This window comes from Salvelinus alpinus, chromosome 20 (assembly GCF_045679555.1).
Source record: "Salvelinus alpinus chromosome 20, SLU_Salpinus.1, whole genome shotgun sequence".
Lineage (NCBI taxonomy): Eukaryota > Metazoa > Chordata > Actinopteri > Salmoniformes > Salmonidae > Salvelinus > Salvelinus alpinus.
In genome coordinates, this window is record NC_092105.1 from 28,405,542 (window position 1) to 28,430,837 (window position 25,296).

At 43.3% G+C, this 25,296-nt stretch overlaps 1 protein-coding gene across 1 annotated transcript in view; it reads left to right on the forward strand.

Moving 5' to 3' along the window:
- LOC139546639 (titin-like) overlaps nucleotides 1–25,296 on the forward strand; it is a 185,365-nt gene that overhangs the window by 108,490 nt on the left and 51,579 nt on the right. Inside the window, exons 154-192 of the mRNA XM_071355254.1 lie at nucleotides 17–502; nucleotides 627–929; nucleotides 1,079–1,378; nucleotides 1,570–1,866; nucleotides 2,191–2,475; nucleotides 2,849–3,142; nucleotides 3,234–3,533; nucleotides 3,693–4,001; nucleotides 4,232–4,491; nucleotides 5,039–5,468; nucleotides 5,664–5,969; nucleotides 6,239–6,420; nucleotides 8,264–8,393; nucleotides 8,558–8,857; nucleotides 10,658–10,975; nucleotides 11,187–11,483; nucleotides 11,587–11,886; nucleotides 11,984–12,298; nucleotides 12,541–12,830; nucleotides 12,977–13,127; nucleotides 13,316–13,597; nucleotides 13,811–14,113; nucleotides 14,241–14,546; nucleotides 14,655–14,936; nucleotides 15,084–15,383; nucleotides 15,580–15,885; nucleotides 15,978–16,283; nucleotides 16,383–16,664; nucleotides 16,770–17,069; nucleotides 17,195–17,488; nucleotides 17,715–20,666; nucleotides 20,775–21,314; nucleotides 21,733–22,017; nucleotides 22,203–22,502; nucleotides 23,211–23,513; nucleotides 23,646–23,921; nucleotides 24,019–24,318; nucleotides 24,481–24,783; nucleotides 24,891–25,196. Coding sequence (XP_071211355.1) covers nucleotides 17–502; nucleotides 627–929; nucleotides 1,079–1,378; nucleotides 1,570–1,866; nucleotides 2,191–2,475; nucleotides 2,849–3,142; nucleotides 3,234–3,533; nucleotides 3,693–4,001; nucleotides 4,232–4,491; nucleotides 5,039–5,468; nucleotides 5,664–5,969; nucleotides 6,239–6,420; nucleotides 8,264–8,393; nucleotides 8,558–8,857; nucleotides 10,658–10,975; nucleotides 11,187–11,483; nucleotides 11,587–11,886; nucleotides 11,984–12,298; nucleotides 12,541–12,830; nucleotides 12,977–13,127; nucleotides 13,316–13,597; nucleotides 13,811–14,113; nucleotides 14,241–14,546; nucleotides 14,655–14,936; nucleotides 15,084–15,383; nucleotides 15,580–15,885; nucleotides 15,978–16,283; nucleotides 16,383–16,664; nucleotides 16,770–17,069; nucleotides 17,195–17,488; nucleotides 17,715–20,666; nucleotides 20,775–21,314; nucleotides 21,733–22,017; nucleotides 22,203–22,502; nucleotides 23,211–23,513; nucleotides 23,646–23,921; nucleotides 24,019–24,318; nucleotides 24,481–24,783; nucleotides 24,891–25,196 — 14,379 coding nt within the window. The remainder of the gene's footprint in view (nucleotides 1–16; nucleotides 503–626; nucleotides 930–1,078; nucleotides 1,379–1,569; nucleotides 1,867–2,190; nucleotides 2,476–2,848; nucleotides 3,143–3,233; nucleotides 3,534–3,692; nucleotides 4,002–4,231; nucleotides 4,492–5,038; nucleotides 5,469–5,663; nucleotides 5,970–6,238; nucleotides 6,421–8,263; nucleotides 8,394–8,557; nucleotides 8,858–10,657; nucleotides 10,976–11,186; nucleotides 11,484–11,586; nucleotides 11,887–11,983; nucleotides 12,299–12,540; nucleotides 12,831–12,976; nucleotides 13,128–13,315; nucleotides 13,598–13,810; nucleotides 14,114–14,240; nucleotides 14,547–14,654; nucleotides 14,937–15,083; nucleotides 15,384–15,579; nucleotides 15,886–15,977; nucleotides 16,284–16,382; nucleotides 16,665–16,769; nucleotides 17,070–17,194; nucleotides 17,489–17,714; nucleotides 20,667–20,774; nucleotides 21,315–21,732; nucleotides 22,018–22,202; nucleotides 22,503–23,210; nucleotides 23,514–23,645; nucleotides 23,922–24,018; nucleotides 24,319–24,480; nucleotides 24,784–24,890; nucleotides 25,197–25,296) is intronic.

Here is a 25,296-nt window from a genome sequence, read left to right on the forward strand (position 1 = left end):
TTTCTTTTCTTTTCAGAAACACCCAAGGTGTTCCTCAGTGGAAGCCTGCAGTCCGGTATGAGCATTAAGAGAGGTGCTGAGATCAGACTGGACGCCAACATCTCTGGATCCCCATACCCTCAAATCACATGGTATAGGAACGACGTGGTCATCAGACCTGAAGCCATGAAGAAGAGACCAGAGAAACCCTTTGTTAAGAAGAAGGAGGTGAAGAAGGAGGAAAAGAAGGAAGTGAAGGAAGGAGAAAAGAAGGATGTCAAGGAGGGAGAGGTTGAGACTCCAGCTGCAGAGGCCCCAGCTGCAGAGCCTGCCCATGAAGAGCCTGAGGAGGAACTCCCTGACTACCCAACCCTCCAGGAACGTCTCACCATCCATGACAAGAAGAGGGGAGAATCCTCTTGCATCGTCAGGGACACCATCAGGGGTGACCATGGCGTGTACACTATCAAGGTCGAGAACGACCATGGTATTGCCTCTGCAACTTGTGAAGTCAATGTGCTAGGTGAGATATAATATTTTATTCATATTTTTTTTAAATTAATTTAGTGGTGTTGTTGAAGCTCATAGTTATTTTCCAACCACATTTTGAAAACGTAATATAAAACCTCTTATTTTACTTTTTACAGATGCACCTGGTCCTGCAATCAACTTCAGGTTTGAGGAGATCAGGAAGACCTCTGTCATCTGCAAGTGGGATCCTCCCATGGATGATGGTGGCAGTGAGATACTGAACTACACATTGGAAAGGAAGGACAACTCCAAGGTGGAGATCGGATGGATCACCGTAACCTCAACGCTCAGAGGATGTAGATACCCAGTGACCAAACTGATAGAGAAGAAGGAGTACATCTTCCGTGTCACTGCTGAGAACAAGTTTGGTCCTGGACCACCATGTATCTCTAAGCCAATTATTGCCAAGGATCCATTTGGTAAATAATATATTTTAAAGAGTTTTATCATGTCTATAACATTCAAAATCAGGTTGAAATAATGATGTCAGTTCAACCAGTTTTGCACATCTGGGTTAGTCGTGATTGTACTTTGTTCTTACAACTGTGATGTTCACTTCTTATTCTAGACCCACCAGAGGCTCCAGAGAAGCCTGAGATTGACGGCATCACAGCCAACTCCATGCTGGTTACCTGGGAGGCGCCAAATGACATGGGCAGCCCCATCGTTGGTTACTGGGTGGAGCGTCGTGAGATCAACAGCACCCATTGGACCAGAGTCAACCGGGTAATTTTGGAGGATACAGAAATGAATGTGGAAGGCCTACTGGAGGGTCTGACATATATCTTCAGGGTGGCTGCTGAGAACCAAGCTGGGCCTGGGAAGTTCAGCGTCCCGTCTGATCCCATGACATGCCAGGATCCAATCTGTAAGTCAACAAGATTATGATACGATACCTTTTATTGTCCATTTGCATGGAAATTCATTTTGTGAGTTTAAGCATACAAAATGCACAACATCAATAAAATATAATACAACACAATGATTCATTGTGATTAAGTTTCATTGTTGAACAATGATCAAATACAATATGTTATTGTTGATGTGTTTGTCCCATAGTGCCACCTGGACCACCGTTCCCAAGAATCCTTGACACCACTGAGTCTTCCATTGATGTGGAATGGGATCCTCCTGCCTCCAATGGAGGTGGAGACATCCTGGGATACCATGTTGACAAGACCCTAGCAGGCACCAATGACTGGTCCCGCTCCACAGAGAGACCCTGGAAGACCCGGGCCTTCACTGTGTATGGAGTCAGAGAAGGAGCCAAGTACCTGGTCCGTGTGATCGCAGTCAATGGAGCTGGTGAAGGAACTCCTGGCTTGACTGAATCAGTCTTTGTCAGAGATCCTAAAGGTACAGTAACCAATGATCAAAAAGCTTATTCAAAACAATGACAACAAACGTATGCTTAATACATTAACAACAGTGGCCTCCATTGGTGTCACATTGAATCGGAGGACAGGCTCATTGTAATCGCTGGAACGAAATGAATGGAATAATATCAAATACCACTGTTCCTTCCATTCCATTTCAGCCATTACTATTGTCGTTCTCCCTTCATTAACCTCCATGGATATTCAAGTGACTTTGGGTCTTTGAAAGCACTATATAAGTCCTGTGTATTATTATTATTATTAAAAGATAGCTAACGTCACTGAATATTGATTGTGTCTACAGAGGCTCCAGTGGTAGAGTTGGATCTCACTGTGAGGAATGGCGTAATGATCAGAGCTGGGGAGCCACTGATTCTGCCTGCCCTGGTCACTGGTAAACCTCCTCCAGACATCAAATGGACCAAAGATGACGGTCCACCTGAAAAAGACCATGTCCAGATAGAAAATGTTGGAAAGGAAAGCACTCTCAGTATCAAGGCCGCCACGAGAAAGGATCCTGGCAAATACCAGATCAGTGCAAGAAATAGCAGCGGAATCAAGTCTACATGGACAAGGGTTGATGTCATGGGTAAGTGTTTTGATGAATTCTCTATTAGCTATGATTTCACAGTATGCCATTTTGGGCATATTTCACATTTGGTTGTACTTTGATGATGTAAAGCTAGGATTAGGGTTAATGAATAGTCTGTTTGTTAATAGTTAATAGAACATCTATAAAAACATCTATTGTGGATTATCCAAAGAGTAATAATGTCGCCTTAAATGTTGTTGGCCTGCGATAGACTAGTACCCTTTCCAGGGGATGTACTTCAAGCTGCCTCACGCTACAGATACAGGAGATAGGCTCCTAACCTATTGTCCATTCTGGCTCGGACAAAGCTACCTACTTACTTACTCACATATTGTACTTGGATGTAACACTTTGACCTGTCCTCTGTCAGATGTTCCCGGGCCTGTGCTGGACCTGAAACCTGTGGTGGTAACCAGGAAACTGATGATTCTGAACTGGTCCGATCCTGATGACGACGGTGGCAGTGATCTGACCGGCTTCATCATTGAGAGAAGAGATCCCAAGATGCACACGTGGAGACAGCCCATCGAGACACCCTCATCTAAGTGTGAGATTGTGGGTATTGTTGAAGGACAGGAGTACATCTTCCGGGTTGTGGCGAAGAACAAGTTTGGCTGTGGCCCTCCTGTTGATCTGGGCCCTATTGCTGCAGTGGATCCTAAAGGTAATGTCTACATTTTGTTGATTCATGCAAATGTTTTTCTGTGCAGGTCAGATCATTAATAGAGGTTAATCACTCTATATTTTAATTGAAGCTCCACCAACTTCGCCTGAGAGGTTCCACTACACTGAGAGGACAAAGTCTTCCATCAGCCTTGCATGGAGACCTCCCCGCAACGATGGAGGCAGTCCAATCGTGGGCTACTTTGTTGAGAAGAAGAAGCACGATGCCCCAGCATTTGAGCCTTGTAACACAGAGATGTGCAAGGACCTCTTCATGACCGTCGATAACCTTGAGGAGCTGTTTATGTATGAGTTCCGTGTCAAGGCTGTCAATTTGATTGGACCAAGTGAACCTGGAATTCCACTCACCATTGTCATTCAAGATGATGAAGGTTAGTCCTCCGAGTTCTATGGTCTTGGTATTTGTCCTATATGCTAAAATGGTAAACATGTTGAATTTAATTGGACTTGATTGATTTTAATTGGACTGAATTGAATTGGACTGAATTTAATTGAATAAACTTGTCACTGAGTTGCTCCTTCTATTTCAGTTCCTCCTACTGTGAGGATGTTGAAGACCTTCAAGGGAGATGCCATCACCGTCAAGAAGGGAGAGCCTATTGAAATCCCTGCTGAGGTGACTGGTCTTCCAATGCCCAAGGTTGAATGGTTGAAGGATGAAGTCATTATTGCAGAGCCCACTGAGACTCTGTTGTTGGACACCAAGGAGATCAACAGAATCCAGTCCAACACCAAACTTAGTATCCCTGCAGCAGCCAGATTGGACAAAGGCATCTTTACAGTGACTGCCTCCAACCGTCTTGGGTCAGCTAGTCACACCATCAAGGTTAATGTGTTAGGTAAGTGGTCTGATATTATGTATGTTGTTTGCTTTTCTTCATTTTCTGGACACCGGGAGTATGAATCAGTAAAGTCAAAGCCATTAGCTCACTTTTCTGCAAGAAAATATCCATACAAATTAGCAAAAATAAGATATTTTAGTCTGTCTACTGTAGTCTGACTTTTTTTCATTGAACTGTTGCGTTGTCATTATAAGGGTAACAATATTAATCCTCTCTCTTGTTTACAGACCGTCCTCTGCCACCAAGGAATGTGAATATTGGTAACATCAAGGCTGAGTCCTGCAAGCTGACCTGGGACGCCCCAGAGGACGACGGGGGAAGTGAGCTCACTAACTACATCGTTGAGAAGCTGGACATTCTTCCTGAGGTGGAACCTGAAGAAGAATATGAGGATTCTGAGGATGAGGAGCCTAAGCCTAAATCTGAGCCTAGACCCATTCCTGTATGGACGGTGATCACCAACAGCATCATTGAGAAACGACTCGGGGTCAGTATAAAACAGATTGAATATATTATGTTTGGTAACACTTGAGTTAAAACCCGCCGGTATAATGCTTCATAGCAGGTCATGAGCATGTATGGTAGAGGTCTTCACTGGTCCACCTGTTCCCGAATACCTGAAACCAGCAGTTTCTCTTTCCCTCGCGCATTAACAGCTCTGGTTGATAACGTAGCTAAAACAATTATTTTCTGCTGCTTCCCTCACTTGGATCTGACCGGACCCGACAGGGTCTATACGGGGATGGGTCTGATTGTCTTTGGGTTAGTTCGGACCAGGTCTATATCTTGAAAAAAATATTTATTCAGGTAGGGTACGGGTAGGTATGCCCCTGTCTTTTTTCAACTTTTTGGTGCTTGTGAAGAATTCTAATGTATGGGCCTTAATAATGAGACATATAATATGCTATGTCTCTCTATATATCAAAAGAAACAACAAAGATTGTAATATGTTAAGACAGTTGCATGAATGCTTATAGTGGACTTAATTGAATCGTTTAATCATTTACTCAATGTTCCCAAATGTCTTCTCAAAGGTTTGGAATCTGGAAACCGGTAGCCAGTACCAGTTCAGAGTGAGAGCAGAGAACAAGTATGGACAGAGTGACGCCTGCGAAACAGAGGCCACCGTCATCAAGGATCTGTACGGACTCCCTGGTCCTCCAGAGAAACCAAAGATCGCAGAGCACACCAGGTCCTCCATGCTTGTGACATGGGACCCTCCACGAGACAACGGTGGATCCACTATCTCTGGCTACTGGCTGGAGAAGAGGGAGAAAGGTTCGTCTTATTGGGCCCGGGTAAATAAAGCCCCAGTGACCAAGCGAGGCCCTAAGGGCTGGGAGTTCCTGGTCGTTCGTATGATTGAGGGGTCCGCATATGAGTTCCGTGTCATGGCTGTCAATGTTGCCGGTATTGGACCCCCCAGTGGACCTTCCGATCCTGCAAATGCAGTGGACCCTCTTAGTAAGTATCATTTCCCCTTTTTCTACAGGTTATAATATGTATATTTATAGAAATAAAAATAACATTAGTATTCATTTAGCTGCTTTGGAAATTGTATTAAAAGAATATGTAAGTATGTGCCCTATTGAGAGACTCAGGAATACCTTGTAATGACCAGAGATGGTGACCTTGATGTTTTCCCTCTGTGCCCCACAGTGAAACCCGGCATGCCAGCACCACCAGAGGTCGCAGACAAAACCAAGCACAGTGTCAGCCTCACATGGTCTCCACCTGAAAAAGACGGGGGAAGCCCCATCAAGGGTTACATCGTTGAGATCCAGGATGAAGGCAGCTCTTTCTGGAACAGGATCACAGATCTAGATACTCTGCATGAGACCACAGAGCTCACTGTCCCAAGTCTCAAAGAGCTGAAACACTACAAGTTCAGAGTCACAGCTGTCAATGACATCGGCGAGTCTGACCCAAGTCCCAAGACTGAAGTACTAATTGAGGACATACATGGTAATTAGACCTACTTATTTATCTATTTTAATTTGAAAAGGTATGTTTTTATGCGTGTTAGCAGTCAAGTTTTCAAGATAAAGCACTTTCAGTAGAGCAAAAACCTTCCTTGACGCATCATATGATGCAAAACGCATGCAAACAAAATTGGGAATTGTTAATTGATGGCGAAAATACTAAAATATAGTTTTTGAGTGAAGTATTCCTTTAACCAGTAGTCACAAGTTTATTGTTGTTCTTTGTTTTGATGATGCCTTTTTATGTCACAGTGGGGCCGAAGATCCTTATTGATTGCATTGTGGAAGATTTGCTCTGCGTCAGAGCTGGTCATGCCTTCAGAATCCCTGCCACCATCAAAGGGCGTCCCGTTCCTAAGGTGACCTGGGAATACACTGGTCCAGCAAAGACCCACAAGAAGAATCGCCTTCATGTCCTTCCAGTTGATTCAGAGGTAAGGCATTTATATTTGTATTTATTATGGAGGCAGCAGCTACTCTTCCTGGGGTCCAGCAAAATTAAGGAAGTTATACAATTTTTTAAACATTACAATACATTCACAACAGATTTTACAACACATTAAGTGTGTGCCCTCAGGCCACTACTCTACTACCACATATCTACAACACTAAATCCATGTTATCGTGTGTGTGTATGCACGTGTCTGTTGCTGTGTTTGTGTCTCTTCACAGTCCCCGCTGTTCCAAAAGGTGTATTTTTATCTGTTTTTTAAATCTATTTTTACTGCTTGCATCAGTTACTTGATGTGGAATAAAGTTCCATGTAGTCATGGCTCTATGTAGTACTGTGTGCACCTCCCATAGTCTGTTCTGGACTTGGGGACTGTGAAGAGACCTCTGGTGGCATGTCTTGTCGGGTATGCATGGGTGTCCGAGCTGTGTGCCAGTAGTTCAAACAGACAGTTCGGTGCATTCAACATGTCAATACCTCTCACAAATACAAGTAGTGATGAAGTCAATCTCTCCTCCACTTTGAGCCAGACTAGATTGACATGCATAGTACAGATTTATTTATTTATCTGATGTATTTTTATTTAACCTTTATTTAACTAGGCAAGTGAGTTAAGAACAAATTCTTATTTACAATGATGGCGTACCAAAAGGCAAAGACCTCCAGGGACGGAGGATGGGATGATGATTTAAATTTTTAAAAATAAAAAACATATAAATATAAGACAAAACACACATCACATAAATAGAGACCAAAGACAACAGCATGGTAGCAACACAACATGACAACAGCATGGTAGCAACACAACATGACAACAGCATGGTAGCAAAACAACATGGTAGCAGCACAAAGGACAAGAAGTTAGAGACAACAATACATCACGCAAAGCAGCCAAAACTGTCAATAAGAGTGTCCATGATTGAGTCTTTGAATGAAGAAATTGAGATAAAACTGTCCAGATACAGCTACCATGCATCAATGTGAAAGGACGTAACACATAACCCTTGTTATAAGGCATTGTACAGCTACCATGCATCAAGGTGAAAGGACGTAACACATAACCCTTGTTATAAGGCATTGTACAGCTACCATGCATCAAGGTGAAAGGACGTAACACATAACACTTGTTATGAGGCATTGTACAGCTACCATGCATCAATGTGAAAGGACGTAACACATAACCCTTGTTATAAGGCATTGTACAGCTACCATGCATCAAGGTGAAAGGACGTAACACATAACCCTTGTTATAAGGCATTGTACAGCTACCATACATCAAGGTGAAAGGACGTAACACATAACCCTTGTTATAAGGCATTGTACAGCTACCATGCATCAAGGTGAAAGGACGTAACACATAACCCTTGTTATAAGGCATTGTACAGCTACCATGCATCAAGGTGAAAGGATGTAACACATAACCCTTGTTATAAGGCATTGTACAGCTACCATGCATCAAGGTGAAAGGACGTAACACATAACCCTTGTTATAAGGCATTGTACAGCTACCATGCATCAAGGTGAAAGGATGTAACACATAACCCTTGTTATAATGCATTGTACTGCTACCATGCATCAAGGTGAAAGGATGTAACACATAACCCTTGTTATAAGGCATTGTACAGCTACCATGCATCAAGGTGAAAGGATGTAACACATAACCCTTGTTATAAGGCATTGTACTGCTACCATGCATCAAGGTGAAAGGACATAACACATAACCCTTGTTATAAGTAGTAAAATAATCACATTGTCTGACCAAGATGTATAAATGTCCTGATTTGATCTTTCTCACCAGGACTAATGACTTAATTTCCTTTGTTTAGATTGAATCTACTGATACTACCTCAAACATCACTGTACCTGTGTGCTTGAGGACCCACTCTGGAAGATACACCATCACAGCCAAGAACAAGGCTGGACAGAAACATGTCAACGTCAGAGTCAATGTTCTCGGTAAGTGCAGTATAAAAGCAATTAATGAAGGAAAGGATGGGTACGTGCAAAGCCAGGAAAAATACGAAAGGAGGCTCATATCAAAAAGTATATTGTTGTTTAGGACATGAAACATTTATGAGAAACCCAACACATATTAACGTCTGTTTGACATCTGTTTTCAGACGTGCCTGGTGCTCCTCGAGAGCTCAAAGTGACTGACATCACCAGAGCTACCATGAGGCTGATCTGGAAACTGCCTGCTAACGACGGTGGCGAGAGGATCAAGAGTTACTTCATTGAGAAGAAGAATGTGACAGGAAAGGCCTGGACCATAGTAAACCAGTGCTGTTTCAGCCAGGCCTACGTTGTGGAGGGACTGCTGGAGGGACAGGAGTATGTGTTCCGTGTGCGGGCAGAGAACCGTCTGGGAATGGGACCTTTCACTGAGACCACTGAGCCTGCAAGGGCAAGAGACCCCATCTGTAAGTCACAAATTAATTACTAACAAATAAATATGTACTCATATTTATATGTACGAAATATGTACTTACTCATGTAAGTCACTTTGGAATAAAAGTATTTGCTAAATGGCATATTTTTATTTATTTAACTAGGCAAGTCAGTTGAGAACAAATTCTTATTTACAATGATGGGCTACCGGGGAACAGTGGGTTAACTGCCTTGTTCAGAGGCCGAACGACAGATTTTTACCTTGTCAGCTCGGAGATTCGATCCAGCAACCTTTCGGTTATTGGCCCAACGCTCTAACCACTAGGCTACCTGCCGCAACAAATTTGTCTGCTCCCTGACCGGGAATTGATCCCGGGCAGCGGCGGTGAGAGCGCCAAATCCTAATCACTATATATACAGTAGTAGTGATAATACCCACATGAACAAATACTACAGTTTGCTATAGAATACTACAGTACTTACTATAGAATTATATAGTAAACTGCAGTAAAATGTATAATGTATAACACTGTAGTATCTCTCTATCATGTGTAGTACTTACTATAGAATGTTGTATTATACTGTAGGCTTTAAACAAACAGAGTTAAAACTCAAACGGATGACTAGGAAAAGCTCAAACCAAGTTTATTCCCCCAATGTGTCAAACAGCTGCAAAGACAAAGACATATTTACACAAGCAGATATATTTATACCCTCCTACTAGGAGGAGTCAACTCCTTGCACATCTAGATAGCCAATACATCTCTGTTGCTAGTCAGGAACATAATTGGTCCCTCTCACTGATGTAGTCATGGCCCCACCTCCCGCTAGAACCTTCATGGGCGTGGAAATATATGTGTGTGGGATAGGACTGTTCCTTCTCACTTCAATCGACCAGACATCGGGCCGAATTCCTCGCTCCTCCCGAATCCGCGACTGTCCTACCTTATCAGTAACTGAAACCATACTGTTGCCCATTTCCTCGCTCCTTAGGAGCCATTAGATTTAACAATACCACTTTCTGCACTTCCCCTTCCTCATTCAGCAACTTTCTATACACCTAGTTCTTATCCACCCTCCATTGACCCCAACATATACATTCATTATACATGTAAACTAATCAATAAGCTATAGTATGGTAACATGAATAAGTATATTTCAAGCTAGAATCCAACAATACTATAGTAAATACTACAGATTATCCTCAAAAAAACACTGTAGTAAATACTACAGTAATGTCTGCAATGACATTACAGTCCGCAAAAACACTACACATTTTAAACTATAGTAAATACTACAGTATTTAATCTGCCTTTTCTGTAGGTTTTGCTATTAAAATGCTATTTTAGTATTTTCTTCAGGTTTCCTCAAGGAGAAAGCCTCTACTTCTATGTCGAAGATAATAAAACAAAAACACTATAGTAAATACTACAGAAATGTCTGCAAAAACACTACAATAAATACTATGGTACACTGCAGTCCGCAAAAACACTACAGTAAATACTACGGTATACTACAGTCCGCAAAAACACAACATTAATTACTATAGTATATACTACAGTTTTACTACAGTTTTACTACAGTTTTATTTTACTACAGTATTTATACTATAGTTAACTGTAAATACAGCAGTATACTACAGTTCCAGTTCCATTTTTGCAAAACCCCTACAGTGAATACTACACTAAAGTCTACAAAAACACTACAGTGAATACTATAGTTGTCTACTATAGTATTTTTTATGTGGGTATGTACACATAACATTTTGTGAAATGTAGGTTACAAAGTGTACACCTTACTAATAAGTTCCCATTCTTTATTCCCATTATCAGACATACCTGATCCCCCAACCCATGTCAAGATCAATCTGGTAACCAAGGATACAGTGACCCTGACATGGGTGCCACCTAAGAACAATGGTGGTTCTCCTGTGACGCACTACATCATTGAGCGCCTGAGCTGGGACACCAGCGGCCCGGAGAAAGAGACGTGGAAGCAGTGTAACAAGCGTAATGTTGAGGAAACCATCTTCATCATTGAAGATCTTAAAAATGGAGGAGAGTATGAGTTCCGTGTCAAGGCTGTGAACGAGGCCGGCCCAAGCAGACCATCTGCTACCGCTGGACCAATCATTATCAAGGACCAGACATGTGAGTGAAAAGTACAGTTAAGAAAAAGTATGAAAGTTAAATAAAGAAAGAATAAAATATGCTCAGATTGAATGGGCATAAAACACCAACATTTCGGGGGAAAGTGCGTTCTTCAGGGGGACAGCACATGTATGCTATTGTAAATGCTTCTAAATGAGAGAAGAAAAAACACTTTGATTGACTTGTACTGACTCAATCCTCCATTGTTTAGGTGCTCCAACCATTGAACTGAAGGAACAGATGGAAGGTGAAGAGGGACTAGACGTCCATATTGTGGCTAGGATCCATGGCTGTCCATTCCCCTCCCTCGTATGGCAGAAGGCTCCCATTGCCAAGCCTGAAGACAAAGGTGTAGTGCAATATGATCAGCATGTCAACAAGCTGGTCGTTGATAACAAATGTACGCTGCTGATCCAGCAGTCCAAGAGAGACGACAGCTCCCTGTACACTATCACTGCTAGCAACAGTCTGGGCAAAGCATCTAAGGAAATCAAACTCACTGTTCTAGGTGAGGAATCTCTCTCTGAATTTCTTTATTTCTTTCTGTTTGTTTAGTCTGCTTGATTGTGTTATAATATGACACCATTGGCTCCTTTTCTTCCTCAACTCAGGACGACCTGGCGTACCTGTCGGGCCAATCGAATTCAAAGAGGTGTTTGCCGAGAGGATAACACTTGCATGGAAACCACCTAGAGATGACGGTGGCTCCAAGGTTACAAACTACGTCGTTGAGAAGCGTGAGGAAAACAGAAAGTCATGGGTGCACGTTTCCGACGACCCCAAAGAAGGCCTGTATACAGTTCAGAGGCTGACTGAGGGCCATGAGTATGAGTTCCGTGTCATGGCTCAGAACAAATATGGAGTTGGACCACCGCTGTACAGCGAACCTGAGAAAGCAAGGAATCTGTTCAGTAAGTTGAATGTACAATTGTATTATCAGCATTTCTAAGTCAATGTCACTGTGGATATATTTCTTATAACCAATTTTTTTATTGTTCCTCTCAACAGCTGTCCCTGGCCAAGTTGAGAAGCCGATAGTGGAAGACGTGACTCTTGAGTCAATGGTGATCATCTGGGACGAGCCAAAATACGATGGTGGATCTCCAGTTAGTGGTTACTGGCTGGAGCGTAAAGAGACGACGGCTAAGCGCTGGACCAAAGTGAACCGCGCCCCCATCAGGGTCATGCCCCTGGGTCAGGAGTATGAGATCACTGGTCTGCAGGAGGGAGCAATCTACCAGTTCCGTGTGACCGCAATCAACGCAGCTGGCATGGGACTTCCTAGTGTCCCATCGGATCCTGTTCTTTCAAGAGACCCTATTAGTAAGTTAACATATATACTGTGCGTTCCAAATGGCACCCTATTTCTGGCCTATTTAGTGCACTATAGGGGCCTGGTCAAAAGTAGTGGACTATATAGGGAATATGGTGACATTTGAGATGCATAAATACAGTTTTTCTTACATGGGGAGGGTTCTTTTTCTATTTTCTATTTGTTACATAGCTATGTTGTTTCTATTTGTTTGGCCTTCTGACATTGTAAATGTCATCTTGTTTGTGTGTAGCTCTTCCCGGTCCCCCAACCCCCAAAGTAACAGACTGGACCAAGTCAACAGTGGATCTGGAGTGGATCCCACCTTTGATTGATGGTGGATCTAAGGTCACTGGTTACTTTGTTGAATACATAAACGAGGAAAAAGAAGCAGAAATTGAAAAACAGAAGGCAGCGGAAGCAGACAAAGTAGTAGTAAAAGCGAAAAAGGTTAAGAAAATCATATTCGACGAAGATGGAAATGAAATATCAGAATCAGAAGAAGAAGAAAAGGTAGTAGTGATAAAAGACGGATGGGAAAAGGTAATTACATTTACTCAAATCATTTCTCAAAAGTATTCTTTCTCAAACACTTTTGATCTTAATGAGACAACCTGGTAAATTAATTTAAATAACATCAAATTAAGAGTATCTGAATGTTTGTGATACTTTTGTTTTCCCTACTTCAGGCTAAAGACAAGGAGATTAGAGGCACTAAGTTTGTTGTGTCTGGACTGAAAGAGCTGGGAAGGTACAAGTTCAGAGTGAGGGCAGTGAATGCTGCTGGCGTCGGTGAGCCCGGTCAAGTGGCCGAAGTGATTGAATGCAAGGACAGAACAAGTAAGAGACAAGACAACTATGATATACAGTATGATTTTCAATTTCTCCATTTGTTACGTCCATGATAGAGGCTTCGTCCCAAATGGCACCCTATTCCCTATATAGTGCACTACATAGGGAATAGGGTGCCAATTGGGATGCAGATAGAGTGCTTGCTATCGTAAACTAACACACACGTGTTGTTTTAGTTGCCCCTGAAGTGGACTTGGATGCCACATTGAAGGAAAAGATTGTAGTCCATGCCGGTGGTACCATCCGCCTCCTGGCCTACGTGTCAGGCAAGCCTGCACCAGAGATCACATGGAACAGAGATGACCAGCCTCTACCAGCAGAGGCTAAGGTTGAAATCACGTCAATCAGCTCTGCTCTGGTTATCAAAAACTGCAGACGCCATCACCAGGGTATATACACCCTTATTGCAAAGAATGAAGGAGGGGAAAGGAAGAAGGCTGTCATTGTGGAGGTGTTGGGTAAGAAGAAACTGTACTTATTCTTGTCATTGGTAATGTTGAGTATATCTCAGGTGATATCAGGAGCAGTATCAAGCGTCTCGGAGTAGGAGTGCTGATCTAGGATGAGTTTGGCCTTTTAGGTCATAATGAATAAGAGGGAGGAGGGCCTGATCCTAGATCAGGCACAGGTGTTGAATGGTATTGAAAACTTGCTTCACATGTGGTTCTTAGATGTTCCCGGCCCAGTTGGTCAGCCCTTCTCTGGTGTGAACCTCACCACGGACTCCTGCAAGTTAACCTGGTGCTCCCCCGAAGACGATGGTGGCTCTGCCATCACCAACTACCTAATAGAGAAGAGAGAGTCTGACCGCATGGGCTGGACAGCAGTCTCTTACACGGTCACCAGGCACAATGCTGTGGTCCAGGGTCTCATTGACGGAAAGGGATATTTCTTTAGAATCGCAGCTGAGAATATCATCGGAATGGGTCCGTTTATTGAATCACAACGACCAGTTCTCATCAAAGATCCTATTTGTGAGTTCCTGCCTATATCAATACCAGAACTACAACTTTCTTATTGCTGTTACAAAACATACACATATCCAGCTATTATTTATATTATTCCATTGGGCCTGATGTTTGTGTCTTTTTTCCATGCTAGCTGTTCCTGAGCGTCCTGAGGATCTAGAGGTCACAGCAATCACCAAAGACTCCATCAGTTTGACCTGGAGACCACCTAAGTATGATGGGGGTTCTGAAGTTACAAGTTATGTGCTTGAAACTCGTCTGATCGGAAAGGATACCTTCACTAAGATCGAGACTGATGACACGCTAATGGATAGGAAGTTCACAAAGGGAGGTCTCAAAGAGAATTCCACCTATGAATTCCGTGTCAGTGCTGTCAACGTGATTGGTCAGGGCAAGCACTCTTTCTGCACCAAGCCAATCAAGGTCAAAGAAGAACTTGGTAAGTGTTGAATAAGATAGCCATTCTAAATATCTTGGGGAATGTTGATTTATATATAAAAATATATATATATTTGAAAACATCACTTCTTTGTTCTTCCATCCTCAGAACCCCCAACGATCGACTTGGACTTCCGTGACAGACTGGTTGTGCGTGTGGGAGACGCGTGCACCCTCCAGGGCCGCTTTACTGGAAAGCCAGCACCTACAATAACATGGACAAAGAATGAGGAAGAGCTGAAAGCAGATGAGGAGGTCACAATGACCAACACTAGTAAAACACTGTGCTTGGCTATGCCCAAGGCTAAACGCGAACACAGCGGCAGATACCAGGTGGTTGTGGAGAACATTGTCGGCTTACGTAAAGGAATCTGCAGTCTCACTGTTGTTGGTAAGTTGGTGAGGGTGTTCTTTGTTGTTCTTAGTTGACAGACCTAATGTCACTCTTCATTAACCCTTATAATCAAAATATGTTTGATTATTGACTGATCCATATCTAATAGATTATTAATTATTAAATGCTATTATTTTCCCTCAGATCGCCCCCAGCCTCCAGAGGGCCCAGTGGTCTTCAATGAGGTCTACAGGAACCACATGGTGATTTCCTGGAACCCTCCTCTGGACGATGGTGGATGTGCCATCTCCAACTACACCATTGAAAAGAGAGACACAAACAGAGACCTCTGGATGCCAGTGACAACAGCTTGCACCAGGACAACATGCAAAGTTCCTAAGCTGATTGAGGGCAGAGAGTACATCATCAGAATTTGTGCTGTGAACATCCACGGTGTCAGCAACCCACTGCTGTCTGCCGAGACCAAGGCTAAGGATGTCTTCAGTAAGATACATACTGGGAAAATATAAGTTACATCCATAATGCCACCCTATTCCCTATATGGTGCACCCATAGGGCTCTGGTCAAAAGAAGTGCACTATGTAAGGAATTGGGTGCAATTTAAGATGCAACCATACTATCTTTTGTCATGAATGCATTTTGCTACAACTGATCAGATCAATTCGTTCTCCCATTACAGAGGTGCCAGATGCACCCAAACAGCCCATTGTGAAGGAGATCTATAAGGATCAAGCCCTCCTCACTTGGGAACCACCTGCGGATGGTGGCAAGCCCATCACTGGCTACGTCATTGAGAGGAAGGAGACCATGGCTAACAGATGGACTCGCGCATCCGGAAAAGACCGCATCTTCCCCAAAGTAGAGTACTTTGTTCCAGACCTCCTCAAGGGCTGTGAATATGAGTTCCGTGTCATGGCTGAGAACGTTGTGGGTCTGGGTGACCCCAGCCCTCCATCAAAGCCCATCTTCGCCAAAGATCCAATTGGTAAGTGACTTTGCGCAAAGTTAATTCATTCTTTACAAGATTTCACAGCTTTAAAAATGTGATCTAATTTATTCAACTGTTTCTTCCCTCAGTGCTTCCAAGCCCCCCCGTTCTGCCAGAAGCTGTGGATTGGACAAAGGAGTCTGTCTCACTATCTTGGCAGCCACCAAAAGACTGTGGCAGGGGAAAGATCTTTGGCTATCTCGTTGAGTTCAGTAAAGCTGGAGAGGAGTGGCAAAAAGTGAATCAGACTCCTGATTCCTGCCAAGAAACCAAGTTCAAGGTCATTAACCTGGAAGAGGGAGAATATTACAAATTCAGAGTTACTGCTGTGAACTTCGCTGGTGAATCTGAACCCGCATACACCACAGATCCAGTGAAGGCAGAAGACAGATTTGGTAAAATGATATTACATTTGTTTTCATAATTTGGGTAATTTATTATCATTGAAATAAACAAATGAATTATAACACCTATTGTTTTTCTATCCCCAAAAGAACCTCCTGAGTTGGATGTTGAACTGGGTATGCCTCGTGAGTTGAAAGCCATGGCTGGAACCCATATCAATCTGGTTGCTGGAATCAAGGGAATTCCATTCCCAAAAGTCACATGGAAGAAGAACGATAAAGACGTCCCCACAAGAGCTGAAATTGAGGTCAATCCATTAGGATCTAAATTGGAGATGCGCTACTGTGCCCGTTCTGACTGTGGCGACTACACTCTGAACATAGAAAACTCATCTGGATCAAGGACTGCCACATGCACAGTCCTTGTCCTTGGTAAGGAATTTTTCGTTCATAATTTCTGTCAGAAATTAAGGAAGACAGATGTATAGTGCTTAGCATGCTGGGTTGCTATAATTATGTTATTCTTTACTCTATTAGACAAACCTGGTCCAATCCAGCACCTGAGGGTTTCAGAGGTGAGAAGCGATTCAGCCTATCTCTCCTGGAAAGACCCTGAGGACAATGGAGGAGCACGTATTACCAACTTTGTTGTGGAGAAGAAAGATGTGGCATCCGCACAGTGGGTGCCAGTCTGCTCTTCGTCTAAGAAACGCAGCATGATGGCCAAGCACTTGATGGAAGGAACATCGTATTTGTTCCGCGTTGCTGCTGAGAATCAGTTTGGCAGAAGTGAATACATTGAAACAACCAAAGCTGTCAAAGCCATGAATCCTCTGTGTGAGTATCAATCAACCCAAATACAGTAAGACCTACTGGTGTATTGTAATGTACCTGGTATCTTGATCACTAACTTGACGTATGTAATCTAATCTCATCTAATCTAATGTATGGTCTATTTTCAGTCCCACCTGGTCCACCAAAGGACTTGCACCATGTAGATGTGGACAAGACAGAGGTCTGGCTTGTGTGGAACTGGCCTGACCGCAACGGAGGTAGTGACATCACAGGTTTCCTGGTTGAGTACCAAGAGGAAGGAGAAAGAGAGTGGGATGAATGGAACACAGTCAGCATCCCTGAGAGCCACATCACTGGCCTCGAGGAAGGAAAGACTTACAGATTCCGTGTAAGAGCCGAGAACGCTATCGGACTGAGTAGACCAGACACCACTGTGCCCGTTCTCTGCCAGGAGAAGCTTGGTGAGGTTTACTATATATTTACTTAATGGTTTGGTTTCTCTGTCATAAATTAATCCTGGTCCTAGGCTAAAAAGCAAGTTCAATAAAGATTCTCCATTGAAAGTTATTCTTAGTCCAGGATTAGTCTTCATCTGTGTCCAGGAAACCACCCCTATATGTATTGATTTGTAGACAACATAATTGCCATCATCAAACAAATTATATAAATTAACCTATATTTTCACAGTGGCTCCAATTGTTGAAGTTGATGCCAAGCTGATCGAAGGGATCATCGTGAAATGTGGAAGCACAATCAGACTCCCTGCTATCATGAGAGGCATTCCTGCGCCTACTGCTAAATGGTCCATTGACGGAGCAGAAATTGTTTCCGAAGGCACAGTTAAGATTGAGAGTGACAACTATTCAACAGTTCTCAGCATCAATGATTGTTTGAGAAGTGACAGTGGAACCTATATCCTCACAGTGTCCAACCCTGCAGGAACCAAGACTCTGGCTTTGAATGTGACTGTTCTTGATGTGCCTGCAGCTCCCATTGGACCAGTCAATATCATTGAAGTTACTCCTGAGTACATGCTTATTGACTGGCGTGCTCCAAAGGATGATGGTGGAAGCCCTGTAACAGGTTATGTTGTTGAGAAGAGAGAGGCTAAGAAAGAAACCTGGGGAGGTGTGAGCTCTGGTAGCACAGCCACAAAGCATAAGATCTCTCGTTTGCAGAGCGGCATTGAATATGTTGTGCGTATTCGCGCAGAGAACAAAATGGGTATCGGCGCTCCTCTTGAAAGTGCACCAACCGTTGCCCAACACACGTTTGAAGCCCCTGGCCATCCAGGCAAACCAAACACATCAGACATTGCAGAAGATGCTCTCACTGTTGGGTGGACCATGCCATTATTTGATGGAGGCAGTCAAATCACTGGATATATCGTTGAGCGTAGACATAAGGGCGGAAAATGGATCCGTGTCAACACGACACCCTGTAAGGATCTCAGAATCAGAGTACTTGGTCTCTTTGAGGGAAATGAGTATGAGTTTAGAGTTTTCGCTGAAAACATTGCTGGTTTCAGTGGACCTTCTGCCATATCAGACCCAGCAAAACCCTGTCGTCAAATCACAGCTCCTGGACCTCCAGTTAACCCCAGAATCAAGGACTACAGTAAAGAAAATGCAGACCTAGTCTGGATTAAACCCAACAAAGATGGAGGCAGTCCAATCATGGGCTACATTATTGAAATGCAAAAAGCTGGCGGAGAATGGGTGATCATCAACAAGGATGGTCACATTAAGCAGTGTGCTTACAGAGTTAAAGGCCTTGAAGAACACTCAGAGTACAGGTTCCGCGTTAGTGCTGTAAATATGATTGGAGTTGGAGAGCCTAGAGAATGCCCTAAATCGGTGGTTGCCAAAGACATCATGATACCTCCAGAGATTGAGATGGATGCTACAAGCCGTGAGCGTTTGACTGTCCGTGTTGGACATAACATCAACATCATCGGTTACGTGAAAGCCAGACCTGACCCAGAGATTATCTGGAAAAAGGGTGATGACGTTTTGGAGACTGCCAAGCGCACAACACTAACTCAGAACTTGCCTGTTGTTCAACTGAGAATCAAAGAGGCAACCAGAGCAGACCATGGAAAGTATGTTTTGAAGGCTAACAACTACAGTGGTGAAGCCAAAGCTACGATAACTGTGAATGTGTTGGATAGACCTGGACACTGTCAGAATCTGAAGGCCACCTATGTGACCAGAGACTCCTGTATGGTGTCCTGGGAGAACCCTGTGGACAACGGAGGCTCTGAGATTACAAACTACATTGTTGAGTGCCGTGAACCCAGTGTGAGGCTTTGGTCAATGATCTCATCTGACTGCACTAACCGCATGGTTAAAGCCAAACTCATGGAGGGCCACGAGTATCTCTTCCGTGTTTGTGCTGTGAACAAATGCGGCCCTGGGCCCACAGTTGAGACAAAACAACCAACGCTTGCCATCGATCCCATTAACAAGCCTGGTGAGCCAGAGAACTTCCGGGTAACTGACGTCGGTAAGAACTTCGTCTTCTTGAAATGGAGGAGGCCAGACTATGACGGTGGAAGCCCCAACATTGGCTACGCTTTGGAGAGCAAATTGGGAGCGGAAGAATGGGTGCCATTACATGAGGATCTGATTACGAATACATTCTTCATGGCTGACAAGTGTGTGGAAAAACAAACCTATCAGTTCAGAGTGCAGACATGCAATGAAGGTGGAGAAAGTGACTGGGTGAAGACTGGTGATGTTCTTGTCAGAGAGGAGATCCAGAAACCAGTGCTTGATATAAAGTTAGCTGGAGCCCTTGTGGTTAAAGCTGGAGAGTCTATCAGAATTGAGGCTGGACTCAGAGGAAAGCCTCAACCAGAGGTGAAGTGGGTGAAGGACAAGGCCACAGGAGATAACCCTAGAGTTAGTGTTGAAACGGGCACAGATTATTCTAAATTTCTTATGACCAAATCTAAACGCACAGACACCGGAAAATATGTCATCACCGCCACAAACTCTGCTGGAACCTTCACTGGATACGCAATTGTCAATGTCTTGGATGTCCCAGGGCCTGTGAGAGACGTGAAGGTGTCTGGAATCGGAGTAGACAAATGTAGAGTTGCATGGGATCTCCCAGAAGATGAAGGTGGATGTGAAGTTGATAGCTATATCATTGAGAAATGTGAGACAAGAAGAATGGTCTGGTCCACATACTCTGCTTCACTTGTCACCAACTATTGCAATGTCACCCGACTAGTAGAAGGAAATGAGTACATCTTCCGCATCAGAGCAGAAAACAAGATGGGGACAGGTCCTGCAGTGGAGAGCAAACCCGTCACAGCTAGGACTCAGTTCAACAGACCTGGACCACCAGAATCACCAGAGATCACCAAGATTGGCAAAGAGGAGATGACAGTCGTATGGGCCCCACCAGAGAATGATGGTGGAAAGTCTATCACTGGTTATATCCTGGAAAGGAAAGAAAAGCGCGCTGTCAAATGGGTGCCATGCACAAAGAGTACCATCTCTGAGAGACGCATGAAAGTCAGCAACTTGATTCCCAACCACGAGTATCAGTTCCGTGTCAAGGCTGAAAATGAAGTCGGACTGGGAGAGCCAAGCAAACCATGCAGACCAGTAGCAGCCAAAGATCCAATTGGTACATAATTTATGCATTTTTGTGATATTGTATTATTATTATTATTGGTTATGATTTTTCTCTGTTGGTTGTACTAACATGCAGACATTTTGTTTTCCTTGATTCCAGAGGCTCCTGGTCCTCCAGGCAGTTTCAAGGTGATTGACAGCACCAAGACGTCCATTACTCTTGGGTGGGCCAAGCCTATCTATGATGGAGGTGCTCCTATCATTGGTTACATGGTTGAAATGAGAGACAAACCTGAGCCTAAACCTGAAGTGGTTGAAGCTGAAGCTGTTCCTGAAGCTGTGCCTAAAGCTAAACCTGCAGAGGAAGCTAAGCCTGTAGGTGAAGCCGAGCCTGAAGGTGAAGCTGAAGCTAAGCCTGAAGCAGCAGTAACAGGAGAAGGTGAGAAACAATATGAAGAGGACTCTGAGGATGAAGCTGCTGCAGTTGCAGCTAAAGCTAAAGCTGAAGCTAAACGTAAGAAGAAAGAAGAGGGCTGGAAGAAGTGCAACACCGGTGCTGGTGTGCTGGTGCACACAGAATTCACCATTCCAAACTTGAATGAGAAGCAGATGTATGAATTCAGAGTCTCTGCACAGAACCAGGTCGGCTGGGGCCGTCCCGCTACACTCAAAGAGGCCGTCAACCCCAAGGAGGTCCTCGGTAAGTAAATACTTATTTTAATAAAATGGGTGGTTCGAACCCTGAATGCTGATTGGCTGATAGCCGAGGTATACCAGACCGTTTCCCCCTGGTATGACAAAATGTTTATTTTCACTGCTCTAATTACGTTGGTAACCAGTTTATAATAGCAATAAGGCACCTCGGGGGTTTGTGGTATATGGCCAATATACCACAGCTAAGGGCTTTATCCAGGCATTCCATATTGCACAATGCGTAAGAGCAGCCCTTAGCCGTGTTATATTGGCCATATACCACATCCCCTCGGGCCTTATTGCTTAAATATAGGCCTAGACGAGAACACATCCAGTTGATATAGAACTGTAGCTAATAGCTAATATTTTATAATGATCTCTCAATGTCTGATGTATGTTCTCCCCGTTATCTTACCCACTTACAGAGGCACCAGAGATCGACTTGGATGCAAGTCTCAGGAAGGGCTTCACTGTTAGAGCAGGCTGCCCCATCAGGCTCTTCGCTACTATCAGAGGAAGACCATCCCCCAAAGTCACCTGGAAGAAGCTTGGTGTTGATAATGTAGTCAGGAGAGGGCACGTGGATCAGATTGATACTATGTCCTTCCTTGTGATCCCTGAGAGCACTCGGGAAGACTCCGGCAAATACTCTCTGACACTCTCCAACTCCGCTGGGGAGAAAGCTATATTTGTGCGCGTTAAAGTATTGGGTAAGTCACTGAGGTGTATCTTTTCACTTTTTATGGCAGTCCGCAATATGACAGAGCACTATTCACTGTGAAAGACTTTAAACAAGAAAACATTCTTAACAATGTCAAATTAATGTTGTTACAGTAGCATTGTTTGTACTGTTATATGGACTGTATCTAATATTGATGTTACATTTGTTGAACAGATACTCCTGGACCTGTTGGAGGATTTGAGGTCTGTGATGTGACAAGCATCGGTTGTCAGCTGTCTTGGCTCCCTCCGGATAACGATGGTGGCTGCCAAATCGAGAACTACATCGTTGAGAAACGTGAACTCGACAAGAAGACTTGGTCAAATTGTATCAACGATTTGAAGAAAACAAGCTTCAAAGTCACCGGCCTCACACCTGGCTGTGACTACTACTTTAGAGTTATGGCAGTCAATAAATATGGCATTGGTGTTCCTAAAGACTCTCCAAAAGCTTATCTGACATCTGATCCTATAAGTAAGTGCACTTTTACAGTATACCTAATATTGTAATTAAATAGTGGATAGTTGTTAGGAGAATTTTGACCAATTCATTAACCAACCAAAACAATTCAATTAAAATACTCTGTCTGTTACTAAGAATTTGTAAGGTTCTTAGTAAAACGAAACAGACAAAGGCCAGTCTACTTAGTCAGCAGGTTTATTTACGAGAGCTCTGCTTATCATTTCCTGTACATTGGTCTATATACCTCACATTTCGTCATAAATGTCCCTCCTCTCAGAAACAATGACAATATAGTTCACAAGTCTCCTTCTCATACATTGTCTGCCACCTGTTATTCAATCTACTACAAGCCCAAGGTCTCTCCCCTCCCTGGGTGGGGACAGAATGTCCTGACAGGAACACAGTAGTAAAGCTTGTCTGTCGATAGCTCCTCTTATCTCATACATTGTCTCACACGTGCACCCTGCTTACATACTAAAAAGGAACAAAAAGGCCTTGTCCTAATTCTGACTAAAACTACACACATCAGATTTATAGATGTAGGATTCTAATAAATGTCATACAATCATACAATGACAGGGTAGAATTCTGTTAGTTATAGTTCTATATTAAATGTATACCTCATTTAGTCATTATTCATAAAATTCATAACAATAGTGTTAGTGGATTTTATTGTTTTGTATTTTGATTCACATAAATGTCAAACGTTTCTTAAAACAGGTGAACCTGATCCACCCAAGAAAATGGAAGTCTTGGAAGTGACAAAGAACAGTGCCACTCTGGGATGGCTGAAACCTTTGAGGGATGGTGGAGCTAAGATCAATGGCTACATGGTTGATTACAAAAAAGACGGTGAACCTGAAGACAAATGGACACCATATTCCGTTGTTAAAGACTTAACCATTGTAGTTGTTGGACTTAAAGAGGGCACAAAGTACAAGTTCAGAGTTGCAGCAAGAAACGTGGCTGGAACCAGTCTGGCAAGAGAAGCTGAGGGAGTATTTGAGGTCAAGGAGCAGCTGAGTAAGTCGCAAACCTTAAAAAATTCCCAGAATTACCTTGTCTGGATTGAGTTTTGTGTAAAAGAAAAAGTGTTCATGTTACACACCACTTTTTAAGTCTTCATTTTAAAAAGTGTTTTCTGATCTTTTTTAGTGGCACCGAAGATCATCATGCCTGATATTGTCACAGTAAAAGCAGGAGAGAAAATGAGAGTTGAAGCTATTGTGGCTGGAAAACCTGCACCATTCTGCAAATGGAGGCAAGGAGCCGAGGATCTGTTGACATCTAATCGTCGCATGGTGCAAAAGTCTCCAAATTACATTACGCTCATCATGAAAGACGTCTCAAGAAAGGATAGTGGTTACTACAGTCTTTCCGCTGAGAACAGCACCGGCAAAATCAGCCAGATTCTTAGGGTCGTAGTACAGGGTAAGTTTTATTGAGGAAATGTAAAATAATTGACGAATACACTACGAGAATGCATAGTCTACATGGATGCTGATGGGTACATGTCTTAATCTCACAGATAAACCAGGGCCTCCTGACGCTCCCCTGGAGATCGTTGAGGTTGATATTGATGCCTGCACACTTCAGTGGAACCAACCCAGTGAGGACGGTGGAAGCAACATCACCAACTACGTCATTGAGAAGTGTGATGTGAGCAGAGGAGACTGGGTCATAGCTTCTGGCTCATGCACCACGACCAGCTACAAAGTTGGAAAGCTTACCCCTGGAATGGAGTATGGCTTCCGTGTCCGAGCTGAGAACCGATTTGGTATCTCAGAGCCAATCTATTCAGAGAAAATGATTGCTAGATATCCCTTCGGTGAGTTAAGCATGGCAAAGTATAAGCATGGTAAAAATGTAAAATGGCTATTGTACAATGAATTATGATTGTCTAAGTAATATAGTGTTGTGTACATTATGTACAATAAATTTGTTTTAGAAAATGTATGTTCATCTTGCTAACTCCGTATTGTAATTCCAGATGTCCCAGGCGAGCCCAGAAATCTGTGTATCACAAAAGTCAAGAGTGAAGCAGTGTCTCTGTCCTACGAGACCCCATCAACTGACGGTGGCAGTCCTCTTACCGGATATTGCATTGAGCGCAAAGAGAGGAACAGCCTTCTCTGGGTGAAAGCAAATGAGTCCGTTGTCCGTGGACTTGAATACAACTGCACAGGCTTAATGGAAGGTCTGGAATATGCATTCAGGGTGTCTGCCCTCAACAAGGCTGGCCAGGGTAAACCAAGCAAACAGACTGACTGGGTCACAGCAAGAACACCCATCGGTAAGTCATTGGGCATGTGATGTATGGCTTACCGTGTCCCTCACTGGCTTTGAAATCTGTAATCTGTCAATTGAAACTCATGGATGTTGTCATTTTTTAAATTCTAGATCCACCTGGTAAACCTGAGGTAATGGATGTGACAAAAAGCACTGTTTCACTTGTTTGGACTCGTCCCCAAAATGATGGAGGTAGCAAGCTCATCGGATACTATGTGGAGTACATGAAAATTGGTCAAGAAGTAGAGAAATGGGTTCGCTGCAATGCCAACTGCCAGAACGTCAAGACAGAAGACTATGTTGTAACTGGCCTGGAGGAGGGAGCCCAGTATCGCTTCAGAGTTTTCGCCAAGTCAGCGATCAACATCAGCTTGCCTTCTGAGATCTCAGATGCCATCCCAGTGTTTGCAGAGAATGGTAGGCCACTGTTTCTTCAGAACATTAACAAAACTACGTTTTTTTGTTTAGATTTTAGATTTTAGTGTGTAATGACTAAATGCAATTTTAAAATCACCAA